General features: G+C 42.1%; 1 protein-coding gene across 1 annotated transcript in view; it reads right to left on the reverse strand.

Annotated features, from left to right (window-relative positions):
* Positions 1-20,285, reverse strand: part of tdrd3 (tudor domain containing 3) — a 193,968-nt gene that overhangs the window by 154,327 nt on the left and 19,356 nt on the right. Inside the window, 2 exon segments of the mRNA XM_068034428.1 lie at positions 5,415-5,480; positions 11,115-11,196. Of these exon segments, the coding sequence (XP_067890529.1) occupies positions 5,415-5,480; positions 11,115-11,196 (148 nt within the window).

A 20,285-nucleotide genomic window follows, 5' to 3' on the forward strand; every position in this document is an offset into this window, starting at 1 on the left:
AAGATAGGACAAGGTCACGAATAGCTGACCAGAAGGTCGTAGAATAAAAGCAAACAATATGTTAATGGGGTGTTGAAAGACAAAGCATTAGTACAGATAAGGTGCTAACGGACTGAATATTGAACAGCTGCAAGTAGAAAACATGAAAAAAAGTGGGTAACCAAACTGAACTATTAAATAAAATAAACACCAAAAAAAATACAAAGAAAAGAAAAAAATAACTGAACATAAAAATAAAATGGGGGGCCAGTCATGCTCTGAGATTATTGAAGTCAATGTTCAGTCCGGCAGGCTGTAGTGTGCCTATTCGGTAAATGAGATGCTGTTCCTCGAGCTTGCGTCGATCTTCACTGGAACACTGCAGCAATCCCAGGACAGCGACGTGAGCATGAGAGCTGGGGGGGGGGAAAAAAAGTGTTCAAATGGCAAGCAGCCGGAAGCTCAGGGTCCTGCCTGCGGACTGAGCGGAGGTGTTCCGCAAAGCGGTCACCCAGTCTGCGCTTGGTCTCCCCAATGTAGAGGAGACCACATTGTGAGCAGCGAATACAGTATACTACATTGAAAGTACAACAAGTAAATCGCTGCTTCACCTGAAAGGAGTGCTTGGGGCCTGGGATAGTGAGGAGAGAGGAGGTAAATGGGCAGGTGTTACACCTCCTGCGATTGCAGGGGAAGGTGCCATGGGACGGGGACGAGGTGGTGGGGGTAATGGAGGAGTGGACCAGGGTATCACTGAGGGAACGATCCCTTCGGAATTCTGACAGGGGAAGGGAGGGGAAGATGCGTTTGGTAATGGCATCACGCTGGAGGTGGCGGAAATGGCGGAGGATGATCCTTTGGATATGGTGGCTGATGGGATGGAAAGTGAGGACTTCCAGTTGCTTGCCATTTCAACATGCCCCCCTGCTCACATCTCTGCCCTGGGATCGCTGCAGTGTTCCAAGTGAACATCAGTTTTGCTTTTATTTTCATGACCCAATAATCTGTTTTTTGTGATGTTGATTGAGAGACAAATATTCGCCAAGACACCAGGAGTAACTACATCACTCTTCTTTGAAATCGTACCACAGGATCTTTTACACCCATCTGAGGGGGCAGACAGGGCCTCACTAACATCTCACCCAAAAGATGAATCAATGCAAACAAGCAGCACTTAAAAAGCAGTTTTTTTTTACCCCTTGCAAAAATTTTATATACTTAAGTATGGTAAATTGGTGCAGTTTCATGAACACAGCTGAAATGATTTTATCACAAAAAATATAAGCATTTTTAAATCAGTGTCCAGTCTACCACCTGTCAGTAACCTGATTTCAAAACTGAAAATGGCTTCAAAACTGTACAAAATCATTTACTAGTTTCAATGGTGTGCACTGGTCAGTTTCTTCTTAAATATTAAATAAATTCACTAACATGCCCAACATGGCAACACCTATGCAGTCATTCAGCTGGCCTCAGACACCGGAAACATCAGAGGAATGTATGATGGCATTAAGAGAGCTCTTGGGCCAACCATCAATAAAATCGCCCCCCTCAAATCTAAATCAGGGGACATAATCACTGACCAACGCAAACAAATGGACCGCTGGGTTGAACACTACCTAGAACTGTACTCCAGGGAGAATGTTGTCACTGAGACCGCCCTCAATACAGCCCAGCCTCTACCAGTCATGGATGAGCTGGACATACAGCCAACAAAGTCGGAACTCAGTGATGCCAACGATTCTCTAGCCAGCGGAAAAGCCCCTGGGAAGGACAGCATTACCCCTGAAATAATCAAGAGTGCCAAGCCTGCTATACTCTCAGCACTACATGAACTGCTATGCCTGTGCTGGGACGAGGGAGCAGTAGCTCAGGACATGCGCGATGCCAATTACATCACCCTCTTTAAAAACAAAGGTGACCGCGGTGACTGCAACAACTACCGTGGAACTCCCTGCTCAGCATAGTGGGGAAAGTCTTTGCTCGAGTCGCTCTAAACAGGCTCCAGAAGCTGGCCGAGTGCATCTTCCCTGAGGCACAGTGTGGCTTTCGTGCAGAGAGATCGACCGTTGACATGCTGTTTTCCCTTCGTCAGATACAGGAGAAATGCCGCAAACAACAGATGCCCCTCTACATTGCTTTCATTGATCTCACCAAAGCCTTTGACCTCGTCAGCAGACGTGGTCTCTTCAGACTACGAGAAAAGATTGGAAGTCCACCAAAGCTACTAAGTATCAACACCTCATTCCATGACAATATGAAAGGCACAATTCAACATGGTGACTCATCAGACCCCTTTCCTATCCTGAGTGGCGTGAAACAGGACTGTGTTCTCGCACCCACACTTTTTGGGATTTTCTTCTCCCTGCTGCTTTCACATGCGTTCAAATCCTCTGAAGAAGGAATTTTCCTCCACACAAGATCAGGGGGCAGGTTGTTCAACCTTGCCCGTCTAAGAGCGAAGTCCAAAGTACGGAAAGTCCTCATCAGGGAACTCCTCTTTGCTGACGATGCTGCTTTAACATCTCACACTGAAGAGTGCCTGCAGAGTCTCATCGACAGGTTTGCGGCTGCCTGCAATGAATTTGGCCTAACCATCAGCCTCAAGAAAACGAACATCATGAGGCAGGACGTCAGAAATGCTCCATCCAATATTGGCGACCACGCTCTGGAAGTGGTTCACGAGTTTACCTACCTAAGCTCAACTATCACCAGTAACCTGTCTCTAGATGCAGAAATCAACAAGCACATGGGAAAGGCTTCCACTGCTATGGCCAAGAGAGTGTGAGAAAATGGCGCACTGACACGGAACACAAAAGTCCGAGTGTATCAAGCCTGTGTCCTCAGTACCTTGCTCTATGGCAGCGAGGCCTGGACAACGTACGTCAGCCAAGAGCGACGTCTCAATTCATTCCATTTCGCTGCCTCCGGAGAATACTTGGCATCAGGTGGCAGGACCGTATCTCCAACACAGAAGTCCTCGAGGCGGCCAACATCCCCAGCTTATACACACTACTGAGTCAGCGGCGCTTGAGATGGCTTGGCCATGTGAGCCGCATGGAAGATGGCAGGATCCCCAAAGACACATTGTACAGCGAGCTCGCCACGGATATCAGACCCACCGGCCGTCCGTGTCTCCGCTTTAAAGACGTCTGCAAACGCGACATGAAGTCCTGTGACATTGATCACAAGTCGTGGGAGTCAGTTGCCAGCGTTCGCCAGAGCTGGCGGGCAGCCATAAAGGCGGGGCTAAAGTGTGGCGAGTCGAAGAGACTTAGCAGTTGGCAGGAAAAAAGACAGAGGCGCAAGGGGAGAGCCAACTGTGTAACAGCCCCGACTAACAAATTTTTCTGCAGCACCTGTGGAAGAGCCTGTCACTCTAGAATTGGCCTTTATAGCCACTCCAGGCGCTGCTCCACACACCACTGACCACCTCCAGGCGCTTACCCATTGTCTCTCGAGATAAGGAGGCCAAAGAAGAACATGCCTATTTGTGCCCTTGCATACACAATAAAAGCTTCAAAGGGCCACAAATAAGAACAATTAGTGGAAATTCGCCATGCTGATTAATTCATTCTGGGACATTACCACTTAAGTGGGAAGGGCCAGTTTCCAACACAACCTTTTTCAAACCAGTGCAAAAAAATCACAAAGTCAATTTGCAACGGAATAACGTGCGCTTGAAATGCCTCAATCTTCAGCATTGGTTTGGCTGATTTCAAGTGAATTGCCCTGGAAAAAATCAGCACAACCGAACAGCAAATCTACCCATTATCTTTATGGACAGTCATCCACTTCCAGCGTCTCAATTCCCTCCAGATTTATATTAAATGTACAGAAACCGGAACGCAAAACTTAAGTAACAAATTCAACCCTCCGTACAATACTTTGGTGATTCAAATGTAAATAAGATAGATTTATTTTCCAGATTAACATTTTGGCACACAGAACATGAGTTATTTGAGACATGTGATAAGTGTAGCATACCTGGGATGAAAAAAAAAAGTGACTTTGGACCAATGAATTCTAAAGCTCTGCAACAATGGGGTTTTCCTTCTATTATGTCTGGCCCTGCTTTGGAATACTTGATAGAGACCAATTGTTCCGACTAGGCAACAATTCTAATTATCACTATCACCATTCAGGATGGTAGGTGGTGAATGAGATGGGCCTTGATCTTTTCTCGTCCAGCAATTTCTAAGTTCCACTGAAGTCTCTTGGATTGACACAATGAGTTGCTCAACAATACAGACCAGGATGGTCACCTGCATCAAGGTGACTTTTCTCAGCCAAGAAACTATTACCATCCAGCTGAAAGGGCAGACGCAGAATGTTAATGAGGGCACAATCCAACTCAGCCATGGTTCCTCCCTTTTTCGCCCCGACATCATAAAGCCGGCTAGTAATCTTCTTCAAGGATGATTTCCTACAAGGGCCCATGGAACTGTGCATGAGAAAACCATCAAGGTCATCAGGTGCAGAAAAACTACTGCATTACCAAAAAGCTTATTTTTCTTCCTATCCATTGCCAGCAAGCAGCAAATCAACGTTCTTTGGTTTTTTTGACAGCTTCATACTTCAACACATGACCATTAATTCTGCAACAGCAACCTGGACTTATCTGCCTCTCCCATCAGCACTAAGTAACTACCATCTCAATATTAGAACCTCTGAATGTGACCATGGTTTTCAAGTAACATCTCTCCTAGCATAATTGGTACTTGGTACAAGCAGGCATCATACCACAGATATTAAATTTTGGTATAGAAGAAACTTAAGATGCTACACCTTCTTAGAGACTCAAACATATTCCAATTTGCCAACCACACCCAAAAAACAATTAAATGTCGATGAACCTGCGGAATGCTGAAAACTCCACTGTAATTGTATCATGCTACTACAAGATGGTAGTCAGTGAACTAGATAGACCTTGGGTCTTTTCTCATCCAGCAATTCCTATATAATCCGAGACTAACTTTGCTGAACAATTGGACTTGGTCCAAGGAACAATGAGCGCGTATTATACATTACACAGTACAATATTACTATGTTTATAAGGCAACACTAAATTTGTTATGAGCAATGCTGAGATAGACTGGCTTATACATTTCTTATATTATAATGTACACAAACACACACAAATGTATTGGGTTTCTTACTGTATTCTAACTTATCTTCTACCTGATATGAACAACATATAAAGGAGGTGCCAACACAAAGCCATTAGTAAACCAACACTTTGCACAAGACTCAACATATTACAGTCAATGGATCATTACTGAGATATGACAAGAAAATACTATCCACTGGGGGGTGGGGGGGAGGGGAAAGAGAGAAAAGAGAAACTCATGGGAATAAGTTGACCTTGTAACAAAAATTGCATAAGCCACACTTTCTCATATACATCTAAGGAAGTACTCTACTCTTAACCTTACCTGTTCCACTCGTCCACTGTTGATTTCATTTGGAAGAAATTTCTTGCCAATGGCTCTTAAATCACTCTGAGAACAAAATATTTATTTCAATTAGATCACTACACACTGAAACAAAGACTTGTATTCTTTTACATTTGGAATTCTTCAAAACAACTTGCATATGTAGCATAACTTAACACATTCTGTAAATAGCATTGTGAAGAGATTCTGGAAATTCAGCAACCACAGGTTGCAAAATGTTCACTTTCAAAAAGTGGGTTTTAATTTCTCAAAACACAGACATGAAAAGTGCATTTAGTAAGCTTCACAAGGCACTGTACTCCCAGTACAGAAGCACAATTAAGTGTTCCTTTCCTCGTAGTCATTGAAACAAAACATAGGAAAATTGCGTGCTGCAGACTGGGCATGTTGGCCTCTGCTCAATTCTCTGAACCTGTGATCTCATCAAGTGAGGCACCACAATGTGCTGGACTCCAAAAAAAAAAATAATTTCTTCGGTCAGCCAAAAAATCTTTTTCTCCAGTCTGACAGTGAGCAAAGGGGTTGCTGGGTATCAAATATTTAAATTAATTATAAGGCAAGGTTAAGAAAACTAGAGGAGCCCATGATGACCCTAATTTTAAGTTTGCAACGTTATGAAAGGAGCTGAAAAAAATGATCCAGGAACTAGTTTGCATGATGAAGGATTCAAATACCAGAAGACAGAAGTTAAAAGTATGAGTCAGGCAAAACTTTTTCCACCCAAAGGGCAAGGCATCTGTTAAATTACCAGGGAAGGTCACCGAAGCAGACAATACAAATGGAGCCAGAGACAACTAAACAGCTGAAAGGTTGAATGATGTGGCCAGAGGTGCTTGATTAATCCCAAAAGAGGGAGGCAGGCTTATTGAATCTAATGTGTTTTTTCCCATTCCTCAAAATTCTCATTGATTCAAAATTAAAAGAACTCCAGAAAGAACTCAAGATCCAAGTCCTCAACCCTTTTTCATATTTGTGTATTTTCCATCCTTCTTGCCTTTTCACGATTTGTGTATTACATTTCTTGGTTCTCCCCCTTCTATATTTTGCTTTTCTTAGCTATTCATCTCTACTTCTGGCCTTGATTTTCCCCCTTTTTGTTTGAACATTACAGTTTCCATATAGACAAATATGGATCTAAAGGTGTTGAGAGCAGGTGACTGAGTTTCAGTAGAATTTGACTCAGTCAACCTCAGCAAACATGTTCGCTAAGAGTGAAAAGTCACTCCCATTCACCTGGAAGAACCCATATTCCTCGTGGGAAAGGCTGTGAAATCAACATTACTTTAATATGTTTTAAACATATGACTCGCCCTACAAATCCATACAAGGCACATGACACTTCTTGGAGGCAGTTTTTACAAGAAACAAAAATAACAAAATAAACACGGCTAGAAATTTACCACATACTTAACTAGGCAGCATAGTAAGAGGAACATTAACTCAAAACTACTTACTGCAAAGTCACAGGTTAAAACACAACCCGAAACCACCCAGTTGCCAAAAAATTGCTGAAGGAGAATATACAATGACAGTAAACCAGCCAGAAATATAACAGATAACAGTTTCTACAAGTAAGTTAAAAGTAAACTTGGGTCCCTTAGAGGGTGAGACAGGAAAAATTAATGGGGAATAAGGAAATGGCAGAGACATTAAACAAACATTTTGTGACTAGATTCATAGTACACGGCACAAAAAATCCCAGAAATAGTGGGGAACCAAGGATCTAATGAGAGTGAGGAAACTTAAGGAAATATTAGTAAAGAAAAAGTAATGAAGTAACTGGACTGAAAGCCAACAAATCCCTTGAACCTGATGGCCTACATCCTCGAGTTGTAAAAAGCTAGGTGCAGAGCTAGTGAATGCACTGGTTGTGATCTTCAAAATTCCCTCGATTCTGGAACGGATCCAGTGGATTGGAAGATAGCAACTCGTAACACAATAATATAATAAAAGCAAAATACTGCAGATGCTGGAAGCCTGAAATGAAGACAAGAAATGCTGGAAATACTCAGCAGGTTTGGCAGCATCTGTGGAGAGAGAAGTTAATTTTTCAGGTCAGTGACCTTTCATCAGCAACTCTAACTCCACTACTTAAGAAAGGAGGGAAAGAGAGAAAACTGCGAACTATCGGCCAGTTAGCCTGACATGTGTCATCAGGAAATTGCCAGAATCCATTATTTAGGAAGTGATACCAGGGCACTTAGAAAATCATTTGATGAGGCAGAATCAAGATGGTTTTATGAAAGTGAAATAGTGTTTGAAAGATCAGTTTTTTGAGAACATAACTAGCAGGGTTGACAAAGGACAACCATTGGATGCAGTATATCGGATTTTCAGAAGGCATTTGATAAGGTACCACAGAAAAGCTTGTTGCAGAAGAGAAGGCTCATGGGAGCGGGGGTAATATTCGCATGGATCGAGTATTGGTCAGGAAACAGAGTAGGAATAAACCAGTCATTTTCAGGTTGGCATGCTGTTACTCGTGGACTGCCATAAGGATCAGTGCTGGGGCCTCAGCTATTTACAATCTATATTAAAAGACTTAGATGAAGGGACAGAGTGCAATGTATCCAGGTTTGCTGATGATACAAAGCTAGGTGGGAACGCAAGCTGTGAGGAGGACAGAAAGAGCCTGCAAAGGGATAGATGGTTTAAGTGAGTGGGCAAGAAGGTGGCAGATGCAGTATAATGTGAAGGAAAAATATAAAAATATATATATTTTTTTAAAATGTTGAGGAACTATTTAACGTTAGTGTTCGGAGAGATTTAGGTGTCCTTGTACAAGAAATACAAATTGAACATGCAGGTACAGCAAGCAATTAGGAAGACAAATCCTCCATATGCCTTTATTTCAAGGGGGTTGGAGTACAAGAGCAAGGAAGTCTTACTGCGCTTGTACAGGGCTTTGACGAGACCACTTCGGTATTATTGCATACAGTTTTGGACTCTGCAACTAAGGAAGGACATACCTTAGAGGGTGACAATGAAGGTTCACTCGATTGATTCCAGGGATGAGGGGATATTGTTACGACCAACTACTCAAGACAAAGTCCTTAATCAAAATATATGATTGATTGCGGTGGGAGAAACACACTGTTGATTCAGTCCTGCCCCTCCACTAATCACCTAACATGTCACTTGAAACTTTTCAAATGAAAGAAAACCACAGCAAAACTGGTCATCTATTAACTCCCAAATGAGGCTAACCAAACTAGGTGTCTTTAAATCAATAAATTAACTGTGTAATTAAAAACTAAATGCTTGAACACAAAAGATATAAACATTTAAAATAGAAAAATTAGTGTCCTTGCAGAGTTAAGCTCCTGCCAAAGTGGAATCTTCCAATGTGGAACAGTCCAAGGTTGCATGAAGTCCTCACAGGCGTCCGATTGGGAAAAAAAAGTTCAACAGTAGGACAGGTCAGTCGTCTAGTTCCAGTCGCCTAGGTGCCCATCTTCCTTTTTCCAACGATGAACACCGATCAATTTGTTTTTCTTTAAAAGAAAAAATCTGGCTTGACTTTTCAGAGTTCTGAGAGTATAATAAATAGGGTTTAAATAAAGCAATGGAGAGCTCTCGTCCTTCAGTACATGCTGGCCCAACTGCCTGTGTCTCAAAGGCCAGTTTTTCAGCTAGTTTCAAACAGTCAATCACAACAATGTATATTTAACCTCAGTCTTCTATCCAGGGCAACCACAATGCATCTTTTGACTCTCAGTCTCTGGAGCTTGTTGACTCAAAGTAGGACTGATCCTTTTACAGCCTTCAAGGCAGACTGCATACTTCCTGGAAAAGTAAAGAAAACTACAGGATTATAACACTATGAGGAGAGTGTCAGTGGAATGGGCTTATACTCTCTGGAGTTAATAATGAAGAATGAGAAGAATGACACAAAAGATTCCTAGACGACTTGACAGGGTAGATTCTCAGAGGATCTTTCCCCTTGCTGCAGAGTCTAGAACTAGGGGGCATAGCTTCAGGATATGAGACAGCCATTTTGGATCAAGATTAGGAGAAATTTCTTCAATCAGAAGGTTGTGAATCTTTGCAATTCTCCACCTCATAAGGGCGCGAATGATCAGTCGTTGAGTACATTACAGGCAGAGATCGAGAGATTTTTAGACTCGAGGGAATCAAGGGATGATAGAGATTGGGCTGGAAGGAGGAGTTGAGGTGAAGAGTCGGCCATGATCATCTTAATGGCACATCAGGCTCGAGGGGCTGGATGGCAGACAACTGTCCCAATTTCTTATGTTCTTATACCTCCAGTGAAGACAATTACTGCTGTGTTTTAATCCTGCCAAGTAATGCTATGAAACATGCACTCCACTAGCTACTCTACAAGCCTTCAGAGACAAACACACTTACTTTCTAGGTTCTAAGAATGAAAAACACATACTTGCTTTAGGCACTTGTCTTGGTTTTATCGTCAGAGGGCTACTTCAGGATACACATAATGCAAATTCTCCTCTAAAAGATGAACTCCCTTTTAAAACATGGAACTTAGTTGCTATTTTGTAAAGTGCATAATTACCATGTTATGATCCAACCTCATATGATGACAGGAGGCCTTAATGCCCCTCAACCAATAACACACAATTTGTTACTGTTCCCACGTGTTGCCTCTGTTTAACTGTTGCAGTTCACCACAGAAAAGCACAAGTATAACACATTTATGTAAAATTCATCATTTGCCCAAAGTAAAACTTGGAGGGAAGCTGAAGGTTGAATTTTATGAAGGCTTTTGGGAAAAAAGTAACTCTCAAATCATAGAATCATAGAGTTATACACCTTGTAAGATAAGTGGACAAAGCCTTTAACTCCTCTTGATGCACAGATTTCATGCTTGAAGATTCTCAGAATGCATATACGTGACTGAAACCTCTAAACTTTTGAGTTAAAAGTACTGTGTCGAAGCCCAAGATTTTGGTAGAGGCTGAGGCCTTTAAAACATTAACTGACAAAAAAGATGATGCAATGAAGAAATGCAACCAGGTTTCTGTTAAACACCAGTTGAATTTTTGTTCAAACTTGTTCTTAGCACACACAAACTGCAATTTCTCAGAAAAAATAGATGAAAAAGTTTCAAAACACATTGAGAAAATTTTGGGAATATGCAAATTAGGAACAGGAGTAAGGAACCAGCTTGCCAGACTGCACAATCACAGTGACATCCTCTCACGACAAAGTAGTGGCAATTTTATGTAATGTAGCATAGTTCTAATTCTGAAAATATCTATAGATCAACAGATGCAGCAGACGCATCAAATTTTAATATATAGTTTGTGTCTAGTCAGAAAAGGCAGAAGGATCTGATAGTCAACTGGTTAAGTACCAAAAAAAGACAAATTCTTATTTCTGCACTTCAAAAATCAGTACATATCATACTGTTGCATTAATGTCCTAAAATATACCAGCAATAAACTTCAATTAACAACTTGCTGCAGTCAAATATTCTCCAGAGAAGAAATGTGATAGGGTATATTATACTTATTAAACTATATGGGACATAAAATAAATGATATTGAAGGTAAGAATGTAAGTGAAAGCATGTGGCGAATGTCATTTACAGCAACACACAAGCACAGTTGAAACAAAAATTGACAAAAATCACATCAATCCCACAATGTAATAAAAACAGGTAAATATCAATAGAAAATCAGCCTTTAAGTCACTTACATTTAGTGCAATGCCAATGACATCCTTTATATCAACTTTTGTGGAAGTGGTACAGGCTTCAATTCCTTCTGGAGAAAGATACCTAGTTAAAAATAAAGAATCGGCATTCATATAGCACATTTAATAATCTCCAGGCATATCAAAAGCTTTACGAAAATACAGATATTGCGGTCGCTTTTTTTGAAGGCAGCCGATTTGCACAAAATGTCCCATAAACAGCAATGTAACGAATGACAAGTTAGCTTGGTGATAATGATTAAAGAATGACGTTTTGCAAAACCCCACAAGATCTATTCTTCGAATTACCAATGCATCTTGTATACCCACCAGAACAGAGAGGGCTGAATTTTATGGCGCTGGTGGAGCTCCCGGCGCCAACCCGAAAAGGCCTGGGGAATCCTGCCTCAGCCATTTTGAGCCCCACCGCCACAATTCTACATCGTCAGGCCAATTAACAGCACAACGCCGGGATTCCCATCCTATTAAAGACAGAGACCCTGTCTCCAAGAACTGACGGCCAATCACAGAACCAGCAGCCCAGTAGTATCAGCAGCACCACCCGAAGCGGTGGGCATTGCCAATTCTGCATGAGGCCTCAGACCCAGGCCCAGCGCTGAAGACCTGGACCGGAGTTAAGTGAGGTGGAGTCGCTGGGGCCAGTGCAGCAGGCACCGGTGATTGGGTGGGGTGGTGTTGTTGGTTTGCGGGGACCCTGAATGGGCCACAGATTGCTAACAGAGGAGAGTCTCCATCCCCCCTCCCACCGCAAAGACAGGAAGGAGATTGCCTCGTTCCACTGGGCGACCTGCCTACTTGGCAGAGAAGAGGCCCTTAAGTGGCTGTTAATACTCCTCTCAAAGGCCTCAATTAGCCTCTGGGCAGGAAGGCTCTCTTCGTCCTAACACGCCCCCACCTAAATTGCGGTGCGATGGGAAGGAGACAGGCCCTCCCACCCCCCGCCCCTGCTGCCCCGTCTCTGCACAGCCCATAAAATTCAGCCCACTGAATATCTAAAATCTCAGCAGCAAGATAGCACTGATACTGCAGCACCCCTTCAGAAGAATACAAGTCTCTGTTTCATTCCAGAAAGATAGCTGAAGTTTAGAACTGGAGCTAATCCATACACATTTTTATATTTAGAGTTACACATTTAGGCATTCACCTTCTAACCCAACAGTTTTCGTCTGTGTCTATTTTAGCTCGTGAATGCCCAGTTAATGCCCACCACCTGTCTACATTTAACACAATATACAATTAAGATTCTCCTCTCTCGAAAGTAAAAAAGGTGATCTGTACAAAGTTTCCCAAAAAGTCCAAAACCTCCATTCTGCGTATAAAGCATTACATTGCAAGACACCCCTCCCTCTAGGATCCCTACCAAGTTCCCCATACATGCACTTCTTTTTGGAAAACATTCAGATAGTTGATGACTTGCATCAACCCATTTAATTTTAGATGTTTCCTTTCTCTCCAGCACTGAGTCCAAGCAGCGTCAATCTGTAACCTTTTCTCACTCTCACTTTTCATAGTGTGAACAGGGTGGCCACAAAAGGTGCCCAAAAAATAGGCTGCCCCACTTTCTCCTGGCTGGAGAACCACACCTTGCAGGATCACCACCCTCACAGTCAAAGAAAACAAACGTTAAATTTTGCAACCTGCAATGTTAGAACAGTCATGGATAATCTCAAGTGACAGCCCAGAAAAAAGAATTGCAATCAAAATGAACTATCAAGACTCCAAATTGACATTGACCCCCTCAGTGAGACTCGCCTCCCTAGGGAGGAGCAGCAGAAGGAACAAGCAGGACGATACAACTTCCACTGGAAAAGAAAGGCTTAGTGGCCCTTGTGTCTACGGAGCTGGTTTTGCCATTCAGAATATGATCTTGGATGCACTGCCAGAACTCCCCAACTGCAAAAATTAAAAGACTCAACACTTCAGCTACAGCTCAGCTGGAAACAATATGCCATCGTCGTCAGCGCTTACGCCCTGACCCTCGACTCCGATGAAGATGCTAAGTAAAAGTTCTATTCTGTCCTTGATGAAGTCCTCACTACCATCCCAAAAGAAAACATCCTCTGGGGGACTTTAATGCCAGGGTTGGCCATGACTTCAATGTCTGGCGAGAAACCACTGGGAAAAACAGGGTGGGAAAAGCCAATGCAAATAGCGTCCTCCTGCTGACAAAGGGTACTCAGCATGGTCTCATTTTAACAAACGCCCTCTTCTACCAGAAGGACAAATACAAAACCACATGGAAGTACATTAGATCAAAGCACTGGCACCTCCCGGATTATATCAGCGTTCAAATCAAAGATCTAAGTGACGTCTGTATCACTCAACCCATGCAGGGAACTTATGCCTGCTGGATAGATCAGCAACTTATTTGATCGTTGATGAACATGGTCACAAGTCAAGAAGGCAGCATTCCAACAGCTCAAAACTGACTCCCAACGACAAATCCGGAAGACAAAGGACAAGTGGCCGGAAGATAAAGGAAAAGTTACAGGAAGAGAAAGTCCGCGAGGTCCAACAATATGCTGACCATTATGACATGCAAAACTCTTCTGAAGCCACCAAGACCATCTATACACAAAGATCAAATGACAAAATCCCTTTCACTCACAGGATGGTGTCTCTCAAGGATGATAGTGCCATCTGTCAATGCTGGAAAGATGATTTTCAACAACTCAATCCACAGTAGCAGCCGATATTCTTCAGGTTAACTCCCCCATTACCTTGTGGTAGAATCCAAAGATGAACCACTATCGATGGGACAAAAACAAAAAGCATGCAGCCTGGATGGTATTCCAGCTGAGAACTTCAAAGCTGGTCAGCTTTTGCTCATATCAAGACTCCATGTGTAAATCTGAGTTCTTGTTGCCTTCAGTCTGGTTCAGTAAATATACCGAGTCAGATGTGTAGGTAAAATCAATTACTTTATTGCGCAGTCACCAGTGGACTTACTCTGAGAACAGCGGCACGGACTCCACCAGAGTCTGTCGGGTCCCCCCAGAGTAAGTGAAGTTTGTGATACAGGTACTACTGTTTATACATTAAGATTCATGCTACACCTCCTTGTTTAACCAATCAGTGCAGTACAATTCGACTTCACCCACATGGTGACATGCAGTACATCTGTTACTGAGGTTATAATACACTCCATTCTCAATACATACTTGTCACTAACATAATATTGTTTTGCATCAGCAAGATTAAAAGAAAACAGACATTAAGACAATTAGCAAAGGAAGAGGGGTTAGAAACAAGATACTGATTTTGATTCCCACAGATACTGCTTTTGCTTCCCACAATTGTCATGAGTCCGGGGATCCTGTAATCTCTATCAAGTCACATCATGAAGTAACACCAAGCAGCAACAGTATACAGTGATAGCGTGGCCTTTCATTCCTTATCATCACTCACACGGGGATGGCCAGCACGTCTCACAGGAATCCATTTGTTCCAAACCACAAGGAGTCACACAATCAAGTCATGAATGAACAAATGTCCTTGCAATTACCAGTGCCTGTAAGTTTATACGATCTCACACCCTCAGCCTTTACTTTTAACTATTTCATTGCAGCTTCTCAAGCTTTAAATCATTTCATCAGAGCTCAGCAAAGCTACTATTCCTAACTTGGCTATATTTCCCATCAAGCATAGTGCCATGCCTTTCTGCTCATTTCCACACATGCACTCATCCTATGGATTTGGGGGGAAAAATAACTCTGCACCACCGACTTCAGGAATGTGACAATTGTAATTATCTTCAAGGAGGGAGATTAATCATGCTGTGGAAACTACTGAGTTATTTCCCTCTTGTCCATAGTAGAGAAAATCCTGACATACATTCTCCTGAATCGCCTACTTCCTATGTCTGAGGAAATCCTCCCATAGATATAGTGTGGCTTTAGACCTTTGAGAGAAAAACCTCTGACATGGTCTTTGTTGTCAGACAAATCCAGGAAAAATCATGAGAAAAACACCAGGAACTCTTTGTTGCATTTTTTTTTATTTATTTAGAGATACAGCACTGAAACAGGCCCTTCGGCCCACCGTGTCTGTGCCGACCATCAACCACCCATTTTATACTAATCCTACACTAATCCCATATTCCTACCACATCCCCACCTGTCCCTATATTTTCCTACCACCTACCTATACTAGGGGCAATTTATAAAAGTTAATTTACCTATCAACCTGCAAGTCTTTGGCATGTGGGAGGAAACCGGAGCACCCGGAGGAAACCCACGCAGACACAGGGAGAACTTGCAAACTCCACACAGGCAGGACCCGGAATTGAACCCGAGTCGCTGGAGCTGTGAGGCTGCGGTGCTAACCACTGCGCCACTGTGCCGCCCATTCATCGACCGGACCAAAGCATGTGACTCAGTAAATCGCGAGGCTCTGTGGATTGTGCTCTCAAGATTTGGATGTCCAAGAAACTTCATCACAATCATGAAATTGCTCCATGATGATATGACTGTAACTGTCTTGAATGGGAGATCTGAAACAGACACCTTCAAAATCCAGACCGGGGTCAAGCAAGCCTTTGTGATACTCCCCATACTATTTACAATCTACTTGATAGTGGTTATTCACCTCATGAAAGATCAGCTGCCCTCTGGTGAGAGCATTAAATACTGCCTAGATGGAAAACTCTCAAACCTCAGGTTGCCTCCACGCCAACATTAAACTGACCACCATGGACATACATGATGTATAGATTGCGATGACTGCAGTGTCGTCGCCCACTCTGCACCAGATTTGTAAGCCACTCTCGATCTCTTCAATTCTGCATACAAGAGGCTCAGCCTGTCCTTGAATGTTACCAAAACAAAACTCATATCAACCCACAGAGTGGATGGGAAGGGCCGATTTACCTTAACAGAGGGATCAGTGACGAGGGGGCATAGATTTAAAGTGATTGGTTGAAAAATTAGAGGAGAGATGAGGAAAAGATTTTTCACCCAGAGAGTGGGGAGGGGTTCTGGAACTCACTGCCTAAAAGAGGCAGAATCTTCAACCCATTTCAAAAGGTGCCTGGATATGCAGCTCAAGTGCCAAAATCTGCAGGGCTACAGACCAAATGCTGGAAAGTGGGATTAGGCTGGCTGGCTCGTTTTTCGGCTGGCACAGACATGATGGGCCAAGTGGCCTCTTACTGTGCCGTAAACTTTCGATGATTCAACATTGAAGTAGACATTTGGAATATGTCGAACACTTAATTTGGCAGCCACCTCTCTCAAAAGGCACCATTGACTGGGAGATCGAACACCAGTTCAGCTGCGCCAGCTCAGCCTTTGACAAACTATGGCAGTAAGTGTTTGACAACAAAGACCTCTGCAAGTCAACAAAAGTCATGGTGTACAGAGCAATTGTTGTCTCCACACTCCTGTACTGCATTGAGACCTGAACGGTACATTAGCAACACATAAGAATGCTACAGAAATTCCACTGGCAATGCATCCTCTAAATTCAAATAGAAGGAGCACCAAACAGGCGTCCTTCTTGAAGCCAGTTTCACAAGCATTCAGGCAAAACTCCTGCAAAACCAACTCCGTTGGACCGAACACGGTGTCTGGATGGCCGAAAGCCATCTCCCCCTCTTTTTTCAACTCTCAAATGGCAAGCATTCCAGGGGAAAACAAATAAAACACTTCAAAGACACTCTGAAGCTCGGCAGCATTGACATTGATGACAGCTAAGGATGGGAGCTCAAGTATGTATTTCTCCAGATTTAGTTTTTTTTAATGTTTTCATTTTTTATTTGCCTTTAAACCATTCTTGACTTTAGCATGTTTCATCATAGTACTTAACTGCAATACATCAAAACTAGCATCTGCTCCCGTCTGAGTGCCCAACCAACTGACCAATCAAACTTCCAAATTGCTGTGTCTCTGGGTATATCAACTTTCTGCAGCAGATTAAGAATGTGGCTCACCACTTTGTCAGGAACAATTAGGGGAGTAAATAAATGCTGGCCTTGCCCCCAACGTCCATATCCCATGAAAGAATTTCTAAAAATTCTCAAAACAGCAAACCTGGGGGTTCAAAACATTCATGAAACTTCACTTATATTTCAAGTTTTCAGATTGCAAAATAAATGATTGATTGGATTGAGACGGAAGATAAATCATACACTTGGAAAAAAATTAAAACTAATATTTATCATAATGCAGAAATTCAATATTTCACAAATATAAAATTAGCTTTTCAGGGCCAGCGAGGGCTTTTACTCTAAATTACAGACTTAGTACGCCGTTAAAAATCAAGTTACAAGAAGGTGCAACTTTTTCAAGGGTTTTGAAAGCGGAATAACAGTCTGATCGTGGAAGTTTACATCAATTCACTGCTTTCTTCAGCATTGCACTCTGGGGAACCTCAACAGTGCATCCTCTGGAGGTGCATGGAAGCACTGACAGGAACTTCTGGGCTTCTGCATTATTCTGCGCATTTGCAGACTCCCGAATGTTTCAGTTTCAGTGGTATAATGACAGCAAATGTTGACAGTTTCGTCATCAGGACCAACAGAAAATAGGGACCTACGTGCTCAAGTCCAACTTCAAACTCAAAGGCGAGTGTGTATGTGCATGAGAGGGAAAAAAAAAGAGCTCAAGATAGCTTGTTATACAATGGTCAATGCAAGGGGAATTTCTACAATCTGAAAATATACTTTCACGTTAAAAAAGTATCAAGTCAGATGTCTATATTACTTGCAAATGTCACATACTTCAGGTCAACTACTGTTCAAGTAGGATGCCATATTATTTATTACAATATTTGAAACCAAAATCGAAACAAAATTTTACAGAATAAATTGATCCTTGGCCGGGGGGGGGGGGGGGGGGCTATCCATAAAAATAGACAGTGACATGGGGGAGGGAAGGTTCTCCCAATGCTGCCTACGGGTTCAGGATGCTGAAGATTGTAGCTTTCTTCCCAACTGCTGCCTGAACTTTTGAGTTAAGAGTTTGCACCCGAGCATCGCGTGTTGTTGACCAGTTTGCATAATGTCTTCTGTGACTGATGGCTGCTGCACATTACTTGTCCCCTTATTTGACCCCTGTAGTGTTAACTGTTATTTTAGTTACTATTGTTTAAAAAATGATAGTTTGAGTGAACTAACCTCTTTCTGAAAAATTTAACAGTGCTGCCCTTGGAGGGATACACCTGATTGGTTTCACAATTCAATTTTTTTTTTAACTTTTAGTTTAAAGGCAACCTTTTGTATATGTTAAAGCAGATGCAGAATAAAATACAAATAGCATATTCTGTCTATCAGGAAGATTAGCCTGTGAAGCATCGCTAAAAGTGATTACTTTGACGTTCTTTGGGTCAGTTCAGGATGGGAATTCAAGTACGCATTTCTCCAGATTTAGTTTTTTTAATATTTTCATTTTTTATTTGCCCTTAAAACATTCTTGACTTTAGCGTGTTTCATCACAGTACTTAACTACAATACATCAAAACTAGTTTCAGTGCCCAACCAACTGACCAATCGCACTTCCCAATTGCTGTGTCGCTGGGTATATTTTTAAAAACGGAATGGGAACTTCAACAACCACACAACAAGCAGACAGGATTTGAGTTTAATGTTACATACAACAGACTGCAGCTCCAACATTTCAGCAGTCCTTCAAGTCCTGATGTGGCAACAGAATTAAGAGGCATGTTATACTAACTGAAGCAAGATAATACAAACAACTCTTTCAAACAAGAGTTTTGATCTTCAAGTACAATGGACTGCTGACATCTCAGATTCCAACCAGCACATTTGATGTGCTCAAACTTCTTTTTCTAAACTCTCCAGTTAGTGACTAACCAACCAGTGGAAGAGCACTAGTTTCTCTGGTCTTGTATAATTGAGGTCTCTCATCCCCACTATCAACATGGTCAATTTCTCCTGCAGCTTGACTGTGGTCTTGATATCATTCCAAAAGCAAGCTACACAGAATGCAACACAATATCCTAACTGTCGCCGAAGCAATGGTGTGCCTCTGTTTAGCATTGTACATTATGTCCCGATTTATAAAACCTACTATCCTACAGATTTTTGTTTCAAAATTGCTGCAACTTGTCCTTCCACAAAGAATTGAAGGTCTGAACACCAAGTTGGTGCACCCATTATCTTTTCAAACTTTTCAATCAATCATTCAGCATACATAACTTCTCTTATTCAATAAGTATCACTTCACATTTCACTTCATGAAATATCATCTGGCATAGTTCTGCCAAATCCACTAACTTACCAATGCTTTTGTGAAGCTGCTTGCATTGTCTGCGAAAAGTTTAATGTACAAATACACACAGTTTATACAAACGGAATGGTGAAAAGCAATGCCACCAACACGAATCAGTGGAACAGGAGTAATACCACTCCACCCGCCCCAGGGTTGAAAAACAGTCATTAACCACAACTACATCCTGTCAGTTCTACCAGACTCCCTTTAATACCATGGATTAATTTTACAAACAAGTTTCTCTGCAGCACCTTATTAAAGGTGTTTTGAAATTCCATACATATAACATCCACTCTACTTCTTGAATACATCTAGTCAAGACTATTCTTTATTAGCCCACATCATTAAGTGAACATTAATCTTGTTCTGCATTCTGGGCTCCAGAAGTTTACCCAGTATTATGGTAGTCTGTACTTAGCTGGGTTTATTCCTTTCCTCCTTCTTGAACATAGATGAATGAACAGCAGAAATTTCCTTCAATTAAATATTGGGAAAAGCAAAACTATTGTGCCTTTGTTTGCTTTAGACTAAACTTATTTTTATTCTTTCATGGAATGTGGGCATCGCTGGCAAGGCATTTGTTGCCCATCCCTAAATGCCCTTTTTACAGAGTGGCTTGCTAGGCCATTTCAGAGGGCAGCTAAGAGTCAAGCACATTGCTGTGGGTTTGGAGTCACCAGACCAGGTGAGGATGGCAGAAAAGAACATAAGCAACAGAAGTAGGCCATTCAGCCCTTCGAGCCCGCTCCACCAATGAGATCGTGGCTGATCTTCTGCTTTAATACCATTTTTCTGCACAATGCTTCCACTTTTTTACTCTCGTACTTTTTTGTGAGGACTTGCATTAAAACTGAAAAGATTCCATGGATTTTCTTTTTACCAAGTTCACTGAAAGGACATTTGAGATGTTGTTTGAAAACAACCT

The sequence above is a fragment of the Heterodontus francisci genome, chromosome 6 (assembly GCF_036365525.1).
Source record: "Heterodontus francisci isolate sHetFra1 chromosome 6, sHetFra1.hap1, whole genome shotgun sequence".
Classification (NCBI taxonomy): domain Eukaryota; kingdom Metazoa; phylum Chordata; class Chondrichthyes; order Heterodontiformes; family Heterodontidae; genus Heterodontus; species Heterodontus francisci.